The following is a 23,947-nucleotide window of genomic DNA, read 5'->3' on the forward strand; positions in this document are numbered from 1 at the left end:
CTGCTGTCAGGTGGAACACGCTGCTTGAGCAGATCTCAGATCAGCTGAGGAGAAGCAAGAACCTTCTTCAGCTGTGGCAACATTACAAAGCACTTCATGCTCAGTGCAGCACTGACACCCAGAAACTAGAGGAACAGGTGGAGCATCTGCTCAAGAGTGCCACCCACAGGGACATCACACAACAAGAAGTCAAGGTGTGGGTTTATGAAAGCATGGTGGGCTTGGAAGTCTCTGAAATGTTTGTGAGCTTGAATTATGTTAGCGATTAAAAAGTGTGTTAGCGTTTGTCAATTCTGGCAGTTGTATGTAGCTGTGAAAAATTTGTAGCAAGGGTTGCAGTGTTGATCTTTGTAAAACTGCCATTTCTTTAGGGTCTTATGGTGACAGAGGGATCAGTAGAGTCTGTCCTGCAACAGCTGGATGAGTTTTCAGAGCAGCTGAGACAACAAGTGGACCCTTCTGCAATGACAACCTTCCACACAGAGCACCTGTCCCTCACTCAGCGATTAGCAGCAGTTGGACATGCCCTGCAAAGACAGCAGTCTTTCATAGAGGTTTGGACGATTCAGATAATGGCTAGTTAATTTCACAAAGAAGAGACACATTTAATTCAACAAAAAACAAACAAACAAGTATTCCATATTAAAACATGCTCCAATAATAGTTTCAACTCAGAATTTGTATAAAGTATATACTAGTATTTAAATGTTTGGGGTAATTTGTGACCCTGGACCACAAAACCAATATAAAGCTGCATTAGTATATTTTGCCAATAGCCAACAACACATTGTATTGGTCAGAATTATAGATTTTATTTTAATGGCAAAAATCACTTGAATATTAAGTACAGATCAAGTTCAATGAAGATATTTGTTTGGACTCTCAGTAGTGATTTTTAAACCACACTGAACTGAGCTAAACTGAAGTGAACTTAAACACTGAAAACTGAACTACACTGTTCCAATTTACTTTGACCTTTTATGTGAAGCTGCTTTGACACAATAAACATTGTAAAAGCGCTATACAAATAAAGGTGAATTGAATTTAATTGAATATTTTGTGAAATTTCCACTGTGAATATATGAAAACTTTTCAGATTTTTTCTATATTTAGATTTTTTGAGCCCTAAATAAATAAATAAATAAATAAATAAATAATTAAATAAATAAATAAATAAATAAATAAATAAATAAATAAATAATTAAATAAATAAAATAAAATAAATAATAAATAAATAAATAAAAATATAGATAAACAAATAAATAAAATACCAACTAAAAATCAGAACAGTAAATATACACTTCCAAAATCTTGCTGACATTAAAACAGTAGAAAATGATTTTGAATAGATTTTCTTTTCATACTTTTGTTACACATGCACGTATGGCTGTGTTGTCACTTTCACAAATCCCTGACTGACAAAACTGTCATGTGTAAAACTGTGTTTTTCTTCTCTTTTCTTTCCTCAAGGTGAGTTCAATGGACTATGAGAAGTTTAGTAAGGAGTTAAATTCTCTGAGCTGCTGGGCAGAAGAAGCTGAAAAGGTTCTCAAGGAACAAGACCCGGTCGGATCTCCAGAAATCTCATCTGTGCAGGAACACATGGACAAACTTAAGGTTAAAATTACTGACTATTTCTGTTATAAATCTGTTATAAAGGCTGTATAATCTGAACATTCTCATGTACATGTGTCTGTAGACTCAAATGTTGAAGCTGAGCAGTCTTTCTCCTGATCTGGAGCGTCTGAATGAGTTGGGTTATCAACTTCCCCTCAACGATAATGAAATCAAGCGCCTGCAGAACCTAAACAGAAGCTGGTCCTCTAACTCTGCTCGCACAATAGAGAGATTCAGGTTTGCTGATCTACAGTAAATATTCAAATTATTCTAAAATAAACCATGAATGTGTAATATCCATCTGTTTGTGTGTCTGAGCAGTAAACTTCAAGCCCTGGTTCTACAAAGACAGACTTTCTTGGAGAAGTGTGATGCCTGGATGAGCTTCCTCACACAGACAGAGGAGAAACTGGCGGCTGAGATCTCAGGGAATTACCAAAGCCTGCTGGACCAGCAGAGAGAGCATGAGGTACTGACAGATGAAAGAACAAAAGACTCTGAACTGATATCCTTAAAATAACACAACTACTTCTTATTAACAATGATATAAACAGTTTTTCTGCTTAATATTTTTGTGGAAGCTGAAATATATTTTTTAGGAATCCCAGGATGATTAGAGAGCTCTAAAAAAAGCAGTATTTACTGAAAAATCGGATTTTTTTGTAACATAATTGTCTTCACTGTCCCGTTTGATTAGTTCATTATGTTTTACCAAATACAAACATTTTCATTCATCAATTCAAAGTCATTCTTACCAAAATATTTTAACGGTAGTGTGTTTTATTTCAAAATATTACCTTGGTAATTATCTACGCTACTAATATTATGCCATTAATCAATTTTTTAACACTGGATGTGGTGTGAACAATAATTTTGGTATTTAATATATTTTATAACATATATAATACAGGGTGTAATAGTACATGTATCATATTATGTGGTATGCTTTAACCATTTAATATGTAGACTTAATTTCAAATATATTTTCATTATAGGATCAGTATCAATTCTTAAATAACAAGATGAATATGTTCTTGTCCAGTAATTGCAAAAATGCATTGCTGTATTGATGGTCTTTGATGTGGTGTGACAAATTGCAGCACAAATAAATGCAATCATTCAATAAATTCCTCTTTTTTTACTACTAGTTAAAGCACAAAACAGATATAACATCATGGTACAATGTATTTGCTCGTATGTTTCAATCTTGGATTGAACATGTCAAACAATGACTTCAGAAGCAGATTTTTTTTACATAATTAAACAAATACTGTATATAAAACAAATTCCAATAAATCCATTGAGTTATTGTTTATTGATCTACCTAATCCAATTTTGTTTCGTGTGTGTGTGTGTTTGTAGCTATTCCAAGCAGAAATGTTCAGTCGTCAGCAGATTCTGAACTCTATCATCAATGATGGACATGAGCTGCTGAATCAGGGACAAGTGAAAGACAGGTAACATTGGTTTAAGTTAAGATACTCTTATTAAGATACTCTTATTCTGTCATTCAAAACCAATCAGAGACTGTCTCTTGCTTTCCACACTACTAAAAGGGATGACTTTGGCCTGAAACTGGCACTGCTTAGTAACCAGTGGCAAGGTGTGGTGAGAAGAGCCCAGCAGAGACGGGGTATTATTGACAGTCTGGTTCGGCAGTGGCAGCGCTACACAGAGCTGATAGAGAAACTGCGACACTGGCTGCATGAAGTCTCATTGGAGCCTGAAGACCAGCAGCAGGGAGCAACAGTAGCATTGCAGCAGATCCGTGGAATGCTAGACCGCATACAGGTAAAGAAAATACAAAAGAGGAAATAAAACCTTCCTGCAAATAACATTAATCCTTGCGAGCTGTTGGGGATGTTTTCATCCACTCTGGGGTGATTTCGAGGCTTAATTTGGCCATAACCTTCTCTGTGTTTCAGCAAATAGAATGATTTTTGCTGACTTATCTTTTGACACATATTTTTGGAAAAATGCTTGAGAATTTTTGAAAAACTCAATACACTGAGCAAATTTACTACCCTTTCATTATGTTAAAGGCTGTTTCTACCCCATTGACCTCTATTTTAACAACATTTTTGGATTGCAAAGCCACGACACCATATAATCATGCGTTCTTGATTGTTGATGGTTTTCCCTATTGGGAAGAGGTCAGATTTGTTTTTTTAATAATTTTGTTTTTAAAAAAGTGGTTATAATAAAGGTCAATGTAGCAAAAACAGTAACGAACAAAACAAAAGGGTAGTCCATTTGAACTTCACGCAAGGGTTAAGCACTTCATAAAAACACCATCTCTTTGTCTAGCTGAAGGAGCGTGTGCTTCAGAGGCAGCAGGGCAGCTACATCCTCACAGTGGAGGCTGGCAGACAGCTCCTCCTGTGGGCTGACGCCCGAGCAGAGGCATCGCTTCACACTGAGCTCACAGACGTCCAGGAGCGCTGGAGGGCCATCAACATCCGCCTCGATGAGAGGAAGAAAGAGCTGCTCTCTCTGTTAAGGGTGAGTTTACTGTAAATTTGGGTTTACACTTGGTCCGGCCCCAAAAATGAATTTTTTGTCGTCTTGGTTTGCTTATTGTTCACACTGTCTTATTTGAGACTGAATTTAAAGATATATATGACTTATATGGCATACATGTTGCTGTGGAAATTACTGGACATCCAAAACAATGCAAAGCTAAATGCACTAGTTGTGCGTGCAAATGTCTGATGGTATTTCCATAAATTAGGATCTAGTGAAGCTTACAGTATAAAGAAGACAAAACTGCACCAGTAATTTCTCATTTGGACACAAGATAAACAAGTATACTTGAGACGACTATTCTTTTAGGCATACGATGTGAGGGTTTTTGTAGAGGCTTTTGGGCTCAATGAAACTGCATATTAGCTTGTTTGGAAGTGGAGAGAATCATATTTTCAGGTTTTTTATTCTGGTTGCTGGGTGAAAATTGCTGTTTGGGAAGTTCATGTTCATTTGGAAGTTTATGTTAGTTGAGTAGGTTCAGTAGTTGAGTAGATTCAGTTGATTATTTGCATTTGTCGGTGCAGTTATGGTGCTTGTTGCATGTGGTTTCCTGTACGTTAGTATGGTTATGTATAGTTGGGTCAAAGTCTAAGAACACTTGTGAACTTCATGTATTTTGTTGTACAAATACTCTCAGCATGAAAATGAATTTAGTGTAAGAAATATAATGTAAAAGTCACACATTATTTCTAACAATTCAGTTTTCTTATTTGATCAGCATCTTCAGGTTTAACGTTTAGACATATAAACAGTAACATTACAAAAAAGATAGAAAATGATGATGAAATCTCATTGATTTATTGTTTAGTTGATTTTATAGTTATTTTGAATCCTAAATATTTATTTCAAGACTTTTATTTTCAGGCTTATGCTGTTTACTCTAGTCTTAGAGATTATTGAACCCTATTGTATTAATATGACTTGCTGTTGCATTGTGGTAAAATTATCGATAAATTCTTGTGTTTTAATTGGTTGTTACAATTTTATCAAATGTATATTTATTAAGTTTAAGTGTCTATTGGTAAAGGTCCATTCTTAAATGAAAATGTCTTTTATACAGTCCATCAAAAATGTAGGTCACTTCTTTCTTTAGTATGACTTTAAATCACATTTTTAGATGAAATCATGGCTCTTCCTGATTCATACAATGCAAGTCAGTGGCTAACAGCACTTTATGATCAGAAAATGACCATTCAGTGCAAGAAAAGGTACATTATTTACATGTTAATAACTGTTAATAGGCTATTTTTATTTTTGGGTTAGGTTTAGTTAAGGTTACTGTTACATTCAATTTCAGATGTTTTGGTATTTTGGGTGTTTTATGCAATCAGGGCATTGTTCATTATTTTAAAATATGTTTTAATCTTCAAATGTATTAAATATGAAAATCATGCATTGTTGAATACTAAACAAAAGTGTGCTATATTTTTGAGTAGTATAATCGAGCTACAAGGGTAAAGATTAGAATTAGCGGTAGGCTCAGTGTTAATACCTAATTGTTACCCAGTTATTGTGATTACTAAAACACAAAGAAGAGTTTCTGCAAACCTATAAATGGATGTCTTGTTGCTTATCCTAATAGAAAAGAGAGCCAGTGAAGGACTTTGCATCTGACCTTACTGAGCAAATAGAGGCTTGCTAGCATAACGAGAGAGAGAGAGAGAGAGAGAGAGAGAGAGAGAGAGAGAGAGAGATGTTTTGTGTGCTTGTGAGGGGGATGAAAAAGAGAGTGGGAGAAAGAGGCAGCGAGAGAGAGTGAGAGTGGTTTCTTCAGTGCTGTAGGCTGTAGGAGACAGGATTGCAGTATTGCCAGTGCAAGGCAGCAGGACAGACATTCATTCGCTCTATTTTGACGCAGCACACAGAGGGACAGACAACAATTTTGGATTGCTAAAGGAAAATGGCTCCTATTTCCATCAGCCTCTGTCTCTCTGTCTCCTCCTCTCTTATTTACATCCCTCTGTTTTTTCGGATGACGTGATAGAAGGTACAGCACTGCTTTATCTCTGCATGACAGTCGTGTTTTGCCCTTTGCTCTGACCGGACTTGACTGCATACGACTTTATTGATGATGAAAAATGTGATGACTGTTGAACATCTGAGTGTTATAATATGAATGTGCATTAGAGCTCAAATATTGCTCAACTGAATGATTCTTTGATTCCTAATTGTGCATTTTATGTGCCGCTGCAACTGCAAAATTGCACAAAAATATGCACAGTGCTTAAAAATTCACACTTCAATATTTTTCTGGCTGTGTGTGCAGGACTGGGATCAGTGTGAGAAAGGAATCGCTGCATCACACGAAAAGCTGAGAGACTTTAAGCAGAAGCTCTCGGTGCCTTTACCCGATCACCATGAGGAGCTGCACACTGAACAGATTCGCTGCAAGGTATTTCAAACAAATCTGACTCATCATGACCTTCCACAGCAACTGATCGGAGGATCTTTTCTGATTATTGTGTTTCCTCAGTAGCAGTATCTATATAATTATAGCACATGATGCTTGTGCAGTCTGATACTGTAGAGTGCTGCATTAATAATAACCTTGCTAGCGTACGATTCCCTGATGATCAGATTAATTTTTTATCTGCAGAAGAGCGTCGATTTTTCTGTGTGTGAAGGTGTGTGAAAGTAACATACATAGACTGATAAGCAAGAGTTTCTTTGACTTTGCCTGAGGGAAGGAAGTTGAGATGAATGCTAATCATGATAAAGGCTACATGTTAGCAGAGACGCTGAGATTTAGGAAGTGCTTAGCCAGCTTTTCTATTCAAATTATTTCTTGACACGGAGGTCATTTATTTATTTTTGTACTTAACGTCTTGTCGACAGAGTCAAATACTATGGCTATATAAGGATAATGCAGAAAGCAGTCTGTATCAACAAATATCAATGTGGTTTGTGTGCGAGGGAGGAATATGTGCAGACAGTTTTCCCGATGATGATAAATTAAGCTAGCAGCTACAGTTGTGAATATGAAGGACTCTTATGGGATCCAAACATTTAAATCATGTCTGTAAGGCATACTATCTTTATTTTCAGTGAACAATTTATTGTAATGAGTTACAGTTTGACGTAATAAAAAGGCTTTTTCACTTTAAATTTCAAAATATTTTTCCCAAAATGTATTTTTTTACAGCTTGCATTTATTTTATTTTATTTTATTTTATTTATTTTATTTTATTTTATTTTATTTTATTTTATTTTATTTTATTTTATTTTATTTTTATTTTGTTTATTTTTATTTTATTTTATTTTATTTTATTTTTATTTTTGTTTTATTTTTATTTTATTTTATTTTATTTTATTTTATTTTTATTTTATTTATATATATTTATTTATTTGTTTTGTTTTATTTTATTATTTTTTTGTTTTATTTTATTTTAATTTTTTTTTTAATTTTTTTTTATTTATATATTTATTTATTTGTTTTATTTATTTATTTATTTATTTTTTGTTTTATTTTATTTTAATTACTTTTTATTTTTTTATTTATATATTTATTTATTTGTTTTGTTTTATTTTATTGAATTTTTTTAAATTATTTATTTTTTATTTATTTTATTTTATTATTTATATATTTATTTATTTGTTTTATTTTATTTATTTATTTGTTTGTTTTATTTTATTTTAATTTATTTTATTTTTCCAATGTGCTCATGTATATGTGTGTGTGACAGGAATTAGAGGGCAGTATTGAAGGCTGGGCTGATGATGTAGCCGGTCTGTGTATTTTGAGGGAGTCTCTCTCCAGCGGCCTCAGTGCTGATGACCTCACAGTGCTGCATGAGCGTCTGATTTTACTCCAGAGACAGTGGGAGGAGACCTGTCATCAGGTACACACACATCACTTAATCACTTCACATCTCTTTTACACTTTAACAAATTTTGCTTACCATAAACATGGTCATGTCACAAGAGAACATTATATGAACAACTGCAAACTTTCATCAAGTTTCGCAAAGAAGACTGATGTTAAGTTATTTTATTAGAATTTAATATTGTTGTTATATTTATGAAAATACTGTTCTAAGCATAAATATATTCAAAGTTAATGCGAAACATGCCAACAGAATAATATAAAATTGGATAATGAAAAATAAAATAAATGCTGAATAAACAAATAAACATTGCTCTAGGAATTTGTACAATATTTGTACTATAAAAAGGCTATTTTTTATTTTAAATCTCTACTTTTGCAACTTTGACATTCAAACCACTTCAGAAATGGCGTAGCCTTTAAATCATATACTATACAGATACATTTTTTAAATGAATAAATTAAAATCATTAAAGTAGCCTATATGTAGCCTATTTGTTTTTATGAGCTTTGATGATGTTACAGAGATTTCTACTTGCAAATCATAAGTCCCCTATAGCTTTTGTCATTAGCCATGGCTGCTTTGAAAATTGCATAAATGATTTTGATGATCAAAATGAGATAAATGAGTAGAAAGGGAGCGCAAATTGTCAATCGGAAGCTTGCTGAAACTGAACTGTAAAAAAATTACATTGAAAGCAAATTACATGTGAGAGGGACAACTTTCCATAAGCTCTATTCATTGGAACAATGGATTTGTCATTGGAACAATATGTTTGTCACTGGCTTGTTTGCTTTCAATGAAACCCATAAAGGGACATGGAGATGGGAAAAGTAATTTTTTACTTTAAAAGAAATTTTACATTTGCTCAAAAAAGCTTGTGTTTTATTGTAAAAGTCTTGCATTTTAACATTAAACTTGAGTGAGTTTATTTCAGGATTGTTAAGAGAACAGGATACTTTTGTAAAAGAAAGAAAAAGATGTACAAAGAAAAAAAAAGAATTGAAATAGTTTTTCTCCCATATGCATCTCCTTGTCATTGGGTTTCGTGAAATGTGTTATTTAATCAAGGTATTACTAGCTTCTTGTTGCTTATGGCAGGCCAGTATTATGGATTGCAGTGATAGTGTGCCTCTGTACCCTGGTGTCTCTTAATAGGAAAAGACCATGAGAAAGTCCATGACAGTTTACCTGTCTGTCTAACAAGTTCCTTTTCTTCTTCTCACCAACACATTTCCTGTTTCTCTCATCACTTGACAAGATCTTCCTTTAATCATGCTCAGTCTTCAGTGAGCAGATGGTTTGATTGATCAATGTCTGTGCTTTCTGTAGCTGTGTCTGCGCCGGCAGCAGGTGAGCGAGAGGCTGAACGAATGGGCCGTGTTCAATGAGAAGAACAAAGAGCTGTGTGAGTGGCTGACTCACATGGAGAGCAAGGTCTCACAGAACGGCGACGTCAGCATCGAGGAGATGATTGAGAAGCTCACAAAGGTGATGTGAACATACAAGCAGAACATTTATTTAAGAAGTCACTAGAACAACTAATAGGAATTAAGCCCAGTGGTCTGAATTATAAAATGCACCTATTATGCAATTTGAAAGATTTTTAGTTTTAATGTTTCAAACAATAGATTTGGGTTCATCGAAGGTTATATACTGTAATACATTAATTGTCTCATAATATAGATACAATTATTATTATTTTATAGGTCTATTTTAAAAGAACCAGGCATTTTTGTAGCATTTCCTAGTAAGTTTTTCTTCTGGAAAAAGTCTGATTTCTTTTAGTTTGGCTGAAATAAAAAATATGTAAAAAAAAATAAAAAAATTAGCTGTTAAGGCCAATATTATTAGCCTCCTTAATAAATATATATTTTTCAATGGGTATGTGCACACAAACTTTTAATTTCAGTCAACCAGTCCCAAAGCTTCTGGTTAATTGTCATCTCATACAAAATCACTGCGTTTAAGATCTGATTTCTTTAAAAAAACAACAATCTTCACTGCCTGGCTGAGATACAAAAAAAAGTGGGTATTAGACCAAACAAGAAGCACCGCATTACATTATATTTTTCCGTGCCATGTCTTTAAAAATATGGAAATGAATTTTAGCCCAAGTTTTTTCAATAGAGTTTCTCCGCTAGCCTGCTGCTAATGACGACGCCTGCATTTAAACGGGTTATAGTCTCTTTTTAAGCTTTAACAACAACATGGATGCTTAAATCTGGTTAACTGATTATATTTGAATTACATTACAACATCAATGCTGTGAAAAGAACCTTATGAAATTGAAAATAGACATATAAATCTCTCACCAGAAGTTCATCATTGGCTAAAAAACACTAGCTGTGCATATAGCCCATTGGCTAGAGAACTGTCATCTAATGACTTGCCTAATTAGCCTAACTTGCCTAGTTAACCTACTGTATATAACATATGTAAGCCTTTAAATTGCACTTTAAGCTGAATACTCATATCTTGCAAAATAACTAATAAGGTGCAATATTATGTACTGTCATCATGGCAAAGGCCAAAGAAATTAACTATTAAAATTATTATGTTTAAAAATGTGTTTAGAAATATCTTCTCTCTGTAAGCAGCACTCAAAAATATATAAAAAGAATACAAATGTCACAGGATGGCTAATAATTTAGTTTTCAGCTGTACATGGATGAATCAATTCTCTGAAACAGTCTAAAAACGTTTGCTCAAGAATTCACTCTGCCTTTCTAAGAATCTATTCTGTTCTGGTTGGTCAGATCTGTTTACAGGCAGGCAATGAAGTCCAAAGTCTGGCTTAAGCAAAATTTATTACAAACCACACAGAATTGTGCCGGAAGTAAGACTAAAATTATGATTCTTTCAAGTGGGAAACAATAATTCCAGTTGTCCTAAAATTGAATCTTGGAATTCCCTGCACACTTTTTGAATTTACAATGAAAAACTGAAATTGGAGCTTTTTAAAAAGTAAGCGTATTTTAAAGAGAAATCTGTGCTCAGTTTGTGCAATCTCTGTTATCAGGACTGTCAGGAAGAGATCTCGGTGGTTGAGGAGAGCAAGTGTCAGCTGGAGCAGATGGGGGAGAGACTGGCTCAGGCCAGCCATGAAAGCAAAGCTGCAGAAATCCAGTACAAACTCTGCAAAGTCAATGAGCGCTGGCAGCATCTGCTCGACCTCATAGCAGCTAGGTGAGTCTTCACATTACCAGAGTGACGAATGTTTTAATCCAGAAACAGATAATATACGTATATTTATAGATTGAGTTCATTTACAGAGGGGCGAGTGTAGATAGAGGGTGATGAAATGAACATGTCTGTCATGCCAATGGCCTGTGGGTGGAAAGGAAATAGATTGCAGCAGCATTTTAAACATGGCACCATGGTGTCTCTGGATTTGACTGGTACAGTGGAGTTTCCTGCAGTCAGGACTGGAAGCTTGTCACATGTGTGGTGTGGATTTCGCTGTGGCCTGTGTGTGGGAGAGTGTGGGTGATTCTCTCTCTCTCACTCTCACTCGTGTGCATTAGTTCAGTGTGACAGCTGCTGTCCTCACTTACTAGTAGATTGTAGTGGACTGACATGCTTTTATTTGGATTGTTTGGACTGGGTTGCTCGTGGTGAAGTATACACACACACAGTCACTCATGCACATATATTTTAAACACAGATAGAATACACTGACACATATGTTAACTTAGCTGTCCAAATTAAGACATTTTATAAATAATTGCTTTTAACCCTTGTGTGCTGTTGTGGATGTTTTCATCCACTCTGGGGTGATTTTTGAGGCTTAATTTGGCCTCAATTTTCTCTGTTTCAGAAAATAAAGATTTTTGGTGACTAATCCTATTTTTGACACACATTTTTTTGGGAAAATTCTTGGATTTTACACTGTTGGCAAATTTACTACCCATTTGGTATGTTTGTGGCTGTTTTGGTTAAACATTGGTTAATGTTGGCCACTGGTGATCAACAGTAAAAATGATAAACTGTCCCTCTTTCCATCAGGGAAAACCAGCAGCATGATTGTTTGGTGTTAAAGCTTTGCAATCAAAAACATGGTTATAATGGAAGTCAATAGAGTAAAAACAGCCATGAACATAATGAAAGGGTAGTCAATTTGAACAATACACAAGCGTTAAATGCAGATAATGGTAACATTTTAGTCTGCACTGTTAAGCATGTTTCACTATTAATTAAGCTTCAATAAAAAGTGTTTACTGCTTTTTAATATTTAGAATGGTTGTTGTTGTTGTAGTGGTTAAGATTACAACAATTGTATTTTTTTTGTGTATTCTAACTGTTTCGTATACATGCAGTCAGAATTATAAGCCCCCCTTTGAATTTGTTTTCTTTTTTTAAATATTTCCTACATTATGTTTAACAGAGCAAGGACATTTTCACAGTATGTCTGATAATATTTTTTCTTCTGGAGAAAGTCTTATTTGTTTTATTTCGGCTAGAATAAAAGTGGTTTTTAATTTTTTAAAAGCCATTTTATAGTCAGAATTATTAGCCTCTTTGAGCTATATATTTTTTCGATAGTCTAAAGAACAAACCATCATTATACAATAACTTGCCTAATTACCTTGTCCTGCCTAGTTAACCTAATTAGCCTAGTTAAGCCTTTAAATGTCACTTTAAGCTGTATAGAAATGTCTTGAAAAATATTTAGTCTAATATTATTTACTGTCATCATGGCAAAGATAAAATAAATCAGTTATTAGAGATGAGTTATTAAAACTATTATGTTTAGAAATGTGTTGAGAAAATCTTTTCTCCGTTAAACAGAAATTGGGGAAATAAATAAACGGGCCTAATAAATCAGGGGGGAGGCTAATAATTCTGACTTCAACTGTACATTGTATTATTTAAAGAAATGTCTGTTTGGATGGGAATGGGAAAACTAGGTTAAAATGGTGTAATACATATGCCACACTGTAAACAAATACAGACTGAGCCACAGGATACATTAAAACACAGAAGAATGCAGTGAGTATAAACATGAAGCCGGAATATAAATACAGATATTATTATCTTCATAACAACTGCAAAAATAAGTTTTTTGTTTTTATTTTAGTTTTAAAGCCATAAGTTGTGGCTGTCATTTAGCACTTGAATACAATATGAATACAATTTTTTTTTAGGTTTTGTTTATATTAATAATGACAAAGACATTCATTCCAGTCCTCTGACCAGCACATGCTAATGACTGTGGTCTTATTTTAGCCTCAGCAGTATTTGTCACTCAGCTGCTCATGCCTGCACTTGAGAACAGTTCACACACACTCATACACTGCACACACTAAGAAGAGGAGCAGAGCAACACTGGACATTGGTATTCAAACGAAAGAGAAGGGGAATTTCTACAGGGTGGAAGTTTTTCTTTCTCCTGGCACACTCGATTGGGAAGATTAGGCTCAATGGTGCTGGATATGGGCACTGATAACATTGCAGAATGTCCTGGACAGGACTCAGATCTGCCCGAGTGCGACTGTGACATTAACAGGCAGGAAAAAATTATTTCATTATTATTATTAACATATTACAGATTCTATTTCTTGAAGTTGGCATGTATTGTTTTAGATTTATATCGTATTTTGGCATGTCTGTAATATAGTGTTTTAGTGAGTGAAATTAGATTTTCTCCACATAAGTGATTGTTCAAATGGTCATTATCAGTTAAATAGCTTCTCTAAACTCCTCAGTTTAGTCCTTCTTTTGTTATGGTGGTGGGTTTAGTCCCAGTGCGTCCTTAGGAATGAAGCTTGAAGTCAAACCTAATCATTCACATACCAGGGTAACACGTGAGGGCTTTATCTCAGCAACTCCACTCAAAGTTTCGATCAAAGTGAGCTGAAGTCGAAACATGTCTACTCTGCATCAGTGCTCTTTCCTTTATATCTAATCTGAGTTGAGATAGAGATCTGGATGATGGCACAGTTCAGACATGCTATGGAGGTTTGCGTGAGTGTATGTGTGTGTGTGAATGTGTGGCACTGCATTGAGCATGTGATTCTGTATTTGTAGATGCAGTCAGGATATATAGGAAACACTGACAACTTCAGAGTCCATTCTGTCTCTGCTTATGTTGTTATATTTGCAGTACAGCTTTCATCTGTCATCAAGGCACCAAGAAGCTTCACAAATATGCTTCTGAATCTGTAGAATTTAATGAAAATGGTTATTTTGAAAACATTTACTAGATGCTAATGAAAATGTTTGCATGTTACTTAAGGAGTTTTATTATTATTTTCTAACGGAACTATAATAAAAGTAAAGGTTAACCACTATGAGTATTTGCAGATTTCAAGCTAGAAATAAATGAATATTTATTGAGCATGTAAACAAAGAGCATGTAAACTAGATTTATTTTTAGTTTGATCAAAACAAGTAAAATAACTGAATACATAATAAATAATAGTTATAGTAATTAAAATGTAAATAATGAATATTGTTTTATTGCTTCATTTCAGCAGTTTAATTTCTGTAGTCTCTGTTTGTCCAGTAAAAATGTTCTTAAATTATGTTTTTACATTTGTATAAAAGCTAAACTAATATGAAACTAAGCATTTCAAGTGTCTAACTTAACTAAGACTAATGTAAAATAATATTCTAAATTATTTAAATTGAAATTATTTTAAATTTGAAATGCTATGAAAGTATTTCCAATCGAAATGACTACTCACAAATACAAATGTCACACATATTTACAGTTTTTTTGAAAAGCAAATCTTATTTCCAGTTGATCTCGAATTGCTGAACCACACAGTTTACTGTATGTAACTTAGTCATAGTGTATGTTTTCCATGCTTTTAGCTTCAGACATGCTTTCTGTGGTGGTGATGATGCTTTAAATACAAGAGAATCTGCTGTTAATGTTAACTATGTTGTTGTTTTTTTCTGTAGGGTGAAGAAGTTGAGGGAGACGCTGGTGGCCGTACAGCAGCTGGATAAGAACATGAGCAGTCTGCGCTCCTGGCTGGCTCACATCGAAACTGAACTCTCACGACCCATCGTCTACGAAACCTGCGACTCACACGAGATCCAGAGAAAACTCAACCAGCAACAGGTAACACACACACACACACACACACACACACACACACACACACACACACACAGTCCTTTACATGCGGTCACATAACAGTCTTACTAAGGTAAGACACTACACATGAATGGAGAAAAATATCTTCCCCAGTTGATTGATCATGTTAAGAATTGCACTTTGTAGAAGTTTTCTAAAGTGGCAGCTTTAATTATTTAATACGAAATGTGCTAATTTGCATACATTTCTTCCACAACATCTGAACATTAAGGTCAGATTTTAAAAATGTTTCTTTTTTGATATATTTGAGCCAAGATGTTTTACAGAGTTTCTCTTTTTATCAATACACTGCAAACAATATGGAGAAAAAATGTCAAATAAAAATGTTGTACTGTATATAAACAGGCACATTGTTTATGTACAAATTCCTCTGTAAACAAAGCATGAATAAAACTGTAAAGTTTGTAGTATGCAAGTACTGCTAAAATGATTTATGCCTCAGTGCAGGAAAAAAATGTAAATATGTTTTGTGATTGAAATCTACATACACAAGTTGATAAAGTGCAGGAAAAAAGAGGATTTGAGAGTTTTTTTTCCTTGCATTGGACTTGTTAAAGAACACTTTATGAAAACCTCAAATATAAAATAAGTTTTTTGCCTGACATAAAAGACGCAAACAGTTTTAACTATATTTTAAAGACCTATTAAATCTCTATAGGTGAGATGAGAGTTTAAAAACTTCTACTGAAAACTCTTGATTCAAAATAAGAAGGTGACTTCATCTGACCCAGTTACTGTTTGGGTATCACAATGTGTCCTTGCTTTACCCAGCACCAGTCAGTGCACATCATCCTCTTTCTGCTTCAGAAAAAAATAAGATTATAAATATTCAAAGTTTCTTTCGTTTTCTGGATCTAATGATGCAACAAGATGAAACATATTTGGAATTTTTAAAGCAGAAACTGCTGAAAAGATCCTGATGTGAGATGTTGTGATATCTGTGTGCAGGATCTGCAGCGTGACATTGAGAAGCACAGCACCGGTGTGGCGTCAGTGTTGAACCTGTGTGAGGTGCTGCTGCATGACTGTGACGCATGTGCCACTGAGACTGAGTGTGAGTCCATTCAGCAGGCCACGCGCGGCCTGGACCGCCGCTGGAGGAACATCTGTGCTATTGCTATGGAGAGGAGACTCAAGTGAGTGTGTTTGTGTGTGTATAAGCTTCTGTTTATTTGTACAAACACACTATTGTTTTTAAGTTTGCAATCAATGTGATTTTTCAATTTGTTAAGCAACGTTTTTTGCAATTTCCATTAAATTGGAAATTGCATTTAATTAAAAAAAAGGTAAGTAAAAAAACATTTTTAAATATATGACGATAAAAGACATACTTATAATATATATATATATATATATATATATATATATATATATATATATATATATATATATATATATATATATATATATATATATATATATATATATATATATATATATATATATTATTATTATTATTATATATATAATATAAGTATTATACTTTTGCCTGGTAGTGTCTTTATGTCTAATAAAAACTTCATCATAATCATAGTACAATTAAAATGTATACTTAATGTAAGCAAGAAAATATCCATGGTCTTGAAGATAAAAATGAGCCATTTATGGTCAAACTGAACCAGAAACAGGTGTGAAGCATGTGTCACTGTATGCATAGTTCACTATTCATATTTCATTGACTTCAGCACATGATGAACTGCTTAACAGCTGCGTCCTTAAAATAAAATATTTCCTAGAAAGCCCCTTGGCTGATATTTAATAAATGTAGGCCCTAACGGAATCTGTGTTTAATCTATTTATTTACTTCTGTAAATGTGTACATTTATATTTATTCAGGTTTATAGTAATTTCAGTAATATTGTTGAATAATATACAGATGTTTATATGATTCATGTACAATGCAGTTTGTAGATATTTTCTTTTAGCAGACTGTATGTTAGAGACTTTGTTGGAAAAATGTCAGTCAATATTTGATATTGTCAAAATATAAATGTGAGCTGTGTAAATGTTTGAAACATCTGTATGTGTTTCTGCAGGATTGAGGAGACATGGAGGTTGTGGCAGAAGTTTCTGGATGATTACTCTCGTTTTGAAGAGTGGCTAAAAGTGTCAGAGAGGACAGCAGCTCTGCCGAACTCCTCTGGAGTGCTGTACATCGTGGCTAAAGAGGAGCTCAAGAAGTTTGAGGTAATCTGAGGTCCACAAGGAGAGTCACTGGGGTTGAGTTAGTAAGTCAAGTAGCAAACTGAGAAGGGGATATTTGCATGTTTGTTTTCAGAGAGTGGGTCAGTGGGACACGCATGACTCACTGCTGGCATCCATGGCAACAGTCCAGTCCACTTTTAGTCACAACTTTTAGTTCTTAGCATCTTTCAAAAGTCAATTATGACTAAAACAAATGCTAACATCATGATTTATTATTTAAAAAATGCTTCACATAACTCCACTTTGAGGTGTAGGGAGATGTTGTTTGTAAATTTCTGACTTTGTTTGGACATGATGTAATGGTGTTTTTTGCATGACAGGCATTTCAGAGACAGGTGCAGGAATTTCTGACCCAGCTGGAGTTGATCAATAAGCAGTATCGAAGACTGGCACGTGAGAACCGCACAGACTCATCTTGCCATCTGCGACAAATGGTACATGATGGAAACCGACGCTGGGATATACTTCAGAGGAGAGTAGCTGCTATTTTGCGCAGACTTAAGGTGATATATTATTATTATTACTATTCAAAAGTTTGGAATTATCTTTTTTATTTGCCAGGAAAGGCATTTTTTCCATTTGTAACTTTATATTCATTGGAGAGTCTAGACAAAAATCTGTTTCTATACAGATATTAAGCAGCACAACTCTTTTCAATGTTAGTTATAATAAGAACAAGAAATGCATATAATAAGCATTTTAACAACACTCTAAAAACTGAAATAAGGATTTTAAGTTTAGATACTAATTTTACTATATTTGGATCGGATTATGACTCTTGAACATGAGACTTTTTTAAAGACACACCTGAAAGAATTCTTGGTTCTGTATATATTTATTTATATCTACATAGAAAGTACCTAGAGGACCAATGTCTTTAACTAACCCTCTATTGTCTTTTCCTGCAGCATTTCATTGGTCAGCGAGAGGAGTTTGAGACAGCCAGAGATGTTATTCTGGTATGGCTGACTGAGATGGACCTGCAGCTCACCAACATCGAGCATTTCTCAGAGTGTGACGTTCAGGCCAAGATCAAACAGCTAAAGGTGAGAGCTGTGCATGCTCAACACCTGCACCTTCATAAAACAGTCAGGCAAATCGTTTCAAAATTGATAATAATATAATTTAAATCACACATTGTAAGTCTTAAGGCAACAAAAAAAAATCTGTGCAAGTTAATCCACGGAAAAATGGTTTGTTTTGGTAATATTTTATCAAAATCTAACTGTTTTCATCTGCTCTGGAACAGCAGCCTTTCTCTGATCATATCATTTTGATAGTTTGTGTGAAATATGCTTGGCCACGCCCCTCCAACCGTTAGTTTGCTGAAAGCGAAAGATGAGAGAAGGAGCACAAAAACAAAACTCCATTCCCTACTCAATATTTCGTTTCAGTCAGAAATATATCATCACACTGAAATACATGTCATTGCTAATATTATAGACAAATATTACAAAGATAATAATATAGGCATGTACTCATTAAGTCTTTTAAGGCAAAGTTGAGCTAAAAATATTATGCTCAAAAATAGAGTATACACTGAAAATTCACAAGCATGCACAATATGTATTTCAGATCTCTAGAATTCTCCAGAGTCCCTATTCTTTTTTTTAACTCGCCAACATTTGCATTGAATGTCTATTTAAAATTTATTAACTTGTGTGTGGCAGGCATTTAAGCAGGAGATCAGTCTGAACAATACGAAGGTGGAGAGTGTGTTTGGGCAGGGGGAGGTGCTGATGGAGAAGACCGAGCCTTTGGATGCTGCTGTCATTGAGGAGGAGCTGGATGAGCTGCAGAGATACTGTAGAGAGGTGTTCGGTCGGGTGGATCGCTACTACAGGAAACTCACGCGCCTACCGGTAAGATGAGCACAGATTCACACATGCATGGGCCAAGCCAGGCTCAATCTTAATAAACATTTCTAGCTGCATTTCTGCAAAACCATTGCTTTTGATACATTTCGCTGCATTTTTATTATGAAATGTCCACAAGAGGGTGTTGTATTTTGCAAGTATCATCTACATTAAACAGTAATCTCAACCCAAGTGTTAACAAACGTAAATCTGACACAAATCTGGACCACACAATCTTTACATGGATTTAATCTATTTTGCTGTAAAATTAAATAAAAAATGCAGTAAAGTATTACAGGAATTTTTGGTTGCCAGTAATACTGTGAAATTTACAAGTGCTCTGTAAATTAACAATTACAATTAATAATTTGCGGCTGGAACATTTACATATTAAGAAAGATCTTTTGTATCTCAGTTTTTGCTTCTTCTGTGTAACATTGGTTATTTCTGACTGGCAGCTAACAGATGATGAGTGTGAAGGCTCAGATCGTGAATTCGAGTCAGATGACCTCTCAGACCTTCAGTGGGGCGAGGATGGTGTCATACAGCAGGCATCCGGCAGACCACCTTCAGCTTCCAATGCTCCTGCTCGCACAAATGGTTCAGGACGAGACACCCCTGCCAGCGTAGACTCCATCCCGCTGGAATGGGACCACGATTATGACCTGGAGCCCATGAGCCACACCATGTCTGCAGAGCGGGGCAGACAGAAAGATGAGGATGAGGATTTGCTGTGTATGGCCACTGCCGCACTTACTGGTGAGTGCATTTGATTTGATGGATGTTCATGAGATGATCCTCCGACTGAGTGTCCACCTCCTTCAGTAGGGTTTCTTTATAAACTATTGGTGTGTGTATTTCTTTTCCACAGATGTAGTGATTCCTGAGAGCCCTGAGGCTTATATAAAACTAACAGAAAACACTTTGAGGTCCTCTTCTGGTAGGCAATAAATTGCGGCATGCCAAATTAACGCCAAACTACACTGCATGCTAAAGTGTCCTTATCAAATGTCATATTGCATGAACTGCACTATTGCATGCTTTCTTTAAAAACGTGCATGTCAAGCATTTGATAGAGTTTTGGTTTATTGCATTTACATTTTTCCATAGTGGATGATGCTAGTAGGCATTACATGTGGGGAAAATAGAAAAGAAATAAAGTTTAATGGCACCAAGAAAATAACCTGATAAAATCACAAGCTGAGAATTTGGTGAAAATGGGAAATAATTAATGGGATGCTGTTCATTAAATCAGGTCAGTAGATCACAAGGATGTGGTGCCCCTCATTTTATACTGTATGTTGAAAGCAGAATAAAGAAGCCACCCACTCTAAAAGCAGAGAGATATTTGAAATAGTTATAGTTATTAATAGTTATTAAATAGTTATTTAAGGTTAGCAGAAAAACATTACTGTTTACACTTACACTTCATTTCAAAACCTTGCTGTTTTATTTAATTTAATTTTTTTGGTCATTTTAGTCTCTTTATGTATCTAAGGCTGATTAAGGCTGCATTTATTTAATCAGAAAATTGTACAATAATATTGTACAATATAATTACAAATTATAAAATAACTATTTTCTATTTTATTATATATTAAAATACAGTTTATTCCTGTGATGGCAAAGCTACATTTTGACAATGATTCTACAGGTACTACAGGGAAACTCCACTGTTGTTTGAGATGATCTCAGGGTGTGTTTAAGAAACCTTTTTATTATTGTTGTTGAAAATAGTTGCTGAACACAGTAATAAATACAAGTATTTTAAAAAGCAGATTCCTTTGAAAAGCAGATATAGTTCATGCTTCTTAATTGTTGGAACTGCATACATGCCACAAGTTAAGCTGTATTTACAGAATGTCGCCTGCATTTCCAGCATGAGACTCGCTAGGTTTTCATCTTAACATGTAGTGAATCTTTTCAAAGTTACAAAAACCCCATAAAGAAAAAAAAATCCCAAAAATTTAATTTGGTGCGTTTCCATTAAGTTGTTTGAGTTGCTGACTGTAGTATTGGTAACCAGGCAAGCATAGTGAAGACCTTATTGGTTGCAAGGTTCGCTAAGTTAGAATTATTTTGGCAAATGCATTTCCATCACCTATTATTTGCATTAACTCTTTTTTGCATCCTAGACCCCCTCAAGTAAGTGTAAAATGTAATTAAGCATAATTAAGGGATTTTTATTCTAAATTTGGCGTTTTCATCATCGTTTCTTATGTTATGCTTCGAAACGCTAATGACCACACGCTTGCATCAAAAGCAAAACACATTTTATGTACTTATTAGAAAGTTCTCCAATATGCACCACAGTTTATTGTGGTTTTACTACAGTTATTATTGTACAGTGCCCATAAAAGGCATCATACCCTGTGAAAAATCTACACCTTTACTCACTTTACACTCTGCTTTCAAAAGACCTTCGGGATAAAGTTGTAGAAAGGCACAGGTTAGGTAAAAACCCCAAAAAATCATTTCAAAGGCTGTAAAAGTTATTTGGAATGTGATTTGATGTCAGGCTGTATGACAAATGAAGTAATTATTTCAAAGACATATATTGATTTTTTTATAGGCACTGTATATATTAAATTATTGTGTTTAAATGATGGACAGTGTTGCATTATGAGGGCTCATGTAAATTGCTTCCTATTTTACTGTTAAAGCTTGAATATTTGTTGACAGCAGAACAAGAAGCTTTTCTGTGTAACATTTCCATTCCATATTCATCAAATAACTAACAAAATTCTTAATATGCTAATACTGTGGTCACAGAATGTCTGTGTTGCGAAGAAGCCTTATCTTAAAGGTACTCACATAACATCCTTAGTTAATCAATACATTATTTCCCACAGGAGAGGCAGTTCGGCTGTTAGATACTATGCTGGACAGCAGCCGCTATAGCCTACAGCAGACTGACAGCTCTATGGATGCTCATGACACCTCTTATATGGGCTATGTGAGTACAAATTCAGTGTGCCAATGAGTTTAATCTGTAATTAAACATGAATAAATGATTGATTTGTTTCTTTGCTCTGCACAGATGCGTCTAATGGACGACTGTCGTGGCAGTCTGAACATGGTCAAGAGGGTTGAGGGAGAGCTGGAGGAGGACGAGGAGAACCTCTCAGGCCTGAGCAACCCTGATAACACAGAGACACAGAGCACAGGTCTGTCCCGCACTGATGCTGAGGCTGCTGAGCACACGCTTATGCTTCAATCTGATGCTATTGTGGTGACTGTTTCAGGTGTGATCGAGCGCTGGGAACTGATCCAGGCTCAGTCTGGAGATTTAGAGCACAGACAGACTGAAGACCTGCTGCTGTGGCAACAGATAACCTCTGACCTAGAGGACATGGAGGCGTGGCTTGGAGAGGCAGAGGCGGAGTTAGCAGAGCTGAGGGGGAGAGACCTCAGTGCAGACATACACACTATTGAGCAAAGAATTCGAAAACTCAAGGTTTGTGTTGCCTGCCTTTATGACAACAGTGAGCCTTGGAAGAAAGAGTGTTTCTCTGGATGTACAATTGATAGTTATGTGTTTGAGTCAAAAAAGATTTTTGTTCTGCAAACTGCTGACAAGATTTGTTTATAGATTTTGTCATTTAGAGCATAAAATGACAATTAGCCAGAAGACAAACATGTTTTCATGCCATGTTTTCAGTCATTTACAGACAACACAATACTCATCTTAGCTTGTAACATAACAAAGATGATTTCGAGAGCTGTTCTGTTTATAGTCCTGAAACCAAGTGGACAATTTAAATATTTGAACAATGGAATGTAATAATTTAAATAATGCCAACAAAATTATAGTCACAACTCATTGTTATGTGTTCAGTCAAGAATCATCCTTATGGATATATTGCCAAGGGTTCACTCTGGATTAGATAATGTTTTTTTTTTTTTGTTTTTTTCAAGCAGTTTTCAATTTATGAGTAACGTAATGGCCGTGGCTAGTGCTACTTGTATAGATTTTCACATTCTACAACATAAATCAAGATGTAAGCTCTTCTAATAGCCCATTAGAAATCCCAGGAGTGGATGAGCCTTCTGGGTTGCCTTACGAATTGACAGCATGACTGAACAGCTATGTTGCTGGTAAAAATAAGATAGCATTTAAGAACCACACTATGTAGGGGAAAAACATTTGTGTGTATTGGTGTTCAAAAGTTGATTATGATTATTATACTACTGAAAACTGTATGCATCTGATTTATTTGAAACTGGTATTCATTTGTGGGATGGCATTTTAACAGACATCATGCTAGTCCCTCACATGAACCTGTTTCTGCCAATTTTGTTTGTTGACTAATTTAGTTTTGGATCAGTTTAATGTACCCTAATGTAAGTGAAAAAAACATTCTGACCCCAAAAGAATCTCAATATTAGTATATAAATGGCAACATTGTCAAATTAAATATGCCTTTAGTAAAATGCATGAATTTAAAAAAGAACACACACTTTATAAATGCCTCGCCTGTATATTGTACAGTGACAAGACACAGTCATTTTACAGCAAATCCTCCAAATCACTTTGAAAATGAAATCTGTCTTTTGTATTCCATACTGTAAAATAAACCTTGCTTACACCCACACAGACATTTCAAATCAGGCAGGATGTCAGCAACAGAAATAAACCAGAGGAAATCCACAGCACCCCGCTGACCCACATACTGAGGCTGTTTAAATGTTGGAGCATCTGATTACACTGCTTATATTTACTTGCACAAACTAAAAACATGCATAGATACCAAAGTGAACCTGATGAACCAAAACGAGACTTGCACAACAGCAGTTAACGTTTGGTGCTC

At 34.9% G+C, this 23,947-nt stretch overlaps 1 protein-coding gene across 1 annotated transcript in view; it reads left to right on the plus strand.

The window, feature by feature from the left end:
- The window catches only part of syne1a (spectrin repeat containing, nuclear envelope 1a), a 205,965-nt gene that overhangs the window by 176,668 nt on the left and 5,350 nt on the right, over nucleotides 1-23,947 (plus strand). Inside the window, exons 119-141 of the mRNA XM_056480594.1 lie at nucleotides 11-194; nucleotides 372-554; nucleotides 1,471-1,617; nucleotides 1,700-1,854; nucleotides 1,939-2,086; nucleotides 2,980-3,074; nucleotides 3,174-3,408; nucleotides 3,925-4,119; nucleotides 6,410-6,535; nucleotides 7,827-7,982; nucleotides 9,300-9,458; nucleotides 10,990-11,156; nucleotides 14,877-15,039; nucleotides 16,024-16,211; nucleotides 17,112-17,262; nucleotides 17,601-17,783; nucleotides 18,189-18,326; nucleotides 18,951-19,142; nucleotides 19,595-19,895; nucleotides 20,008-20,076; nucleotides 21,989-22,092; nucleotides 22,177-22,303; nucleotides 22,382-22,593. Coding sequence (XP_056336569.1) covers nucleotides 11-194; nucleotides 372-554; nucleotides 1,471-1,617; nucleotides 1,700-1,854; nucleotides 1,939-2,086; nucleotides 2,980-3,074; nucleotides 3,174-3,408; nucleotides 3,925-4,119; nucleotides 6,410-6,535; nucleotides 7,827-7,982; nucleotides 9,300-9,458; nucleotides 10,990-11,156; nucleotides 14,877-15,039; nucleotides 16,024-16,211; nucleotides 17,112-17,262; nucleotides 17,601-17,783; nucleotides 18,189-18,326; nucleotides 18,951-19,142; nucleotides 19,595-19,895; nucleotides 20,008-20,076; nucleotides 21,989-22,092; nucleotides 22,177-22,303; nucleotides 22,382-22,593 — 3,778 coding nt within the window. The remainder of the gene's footprint in view (nucleotides 1-10; nucleotides 195-371; nucleotides 555-1,470; nucleotides 1,618-1,699; nucleotides 1,855-1,938; nucleotides 2,087-2,979; nucleotides 3,075-3,173; nucleotides 3,409-3,924; nucleotides 4,120-6,409; nucleotides 6,536-7,826; nucleotides 7,983-9,299; nucleotides 9,459-10,989; nucleotides 11,157-14,876; nucleotides 15,040-16,023; nucleotides 16,212-17,111; nucleotides 17,263-17,600; nucleotides 17,784-18,188; nucleotides 18,327-18,950; nucleotides 19,143-19,594; nucleotides 19,896-20,007; nucleotides 20,077-21,988; nucleotides 22,093-22,176; nucleotides 22,304-22,381; nucleotides 22,594-23,947) is intronic.

The sequence above is a fragment of the Danio aesculapii genome, chromosome 20 (genome assembly GCF_903798145.1).
Source record: "Danio aesculapii chromosome 20, fDanAes4.1, whole genome shotgun sequence".
Classification (NCBI taxonomy): Eukaryota; Metazoa; Chordata; class Actinopteri; order Cypriniformes; family Danionidae; genus Danio; species Danio aesculapii.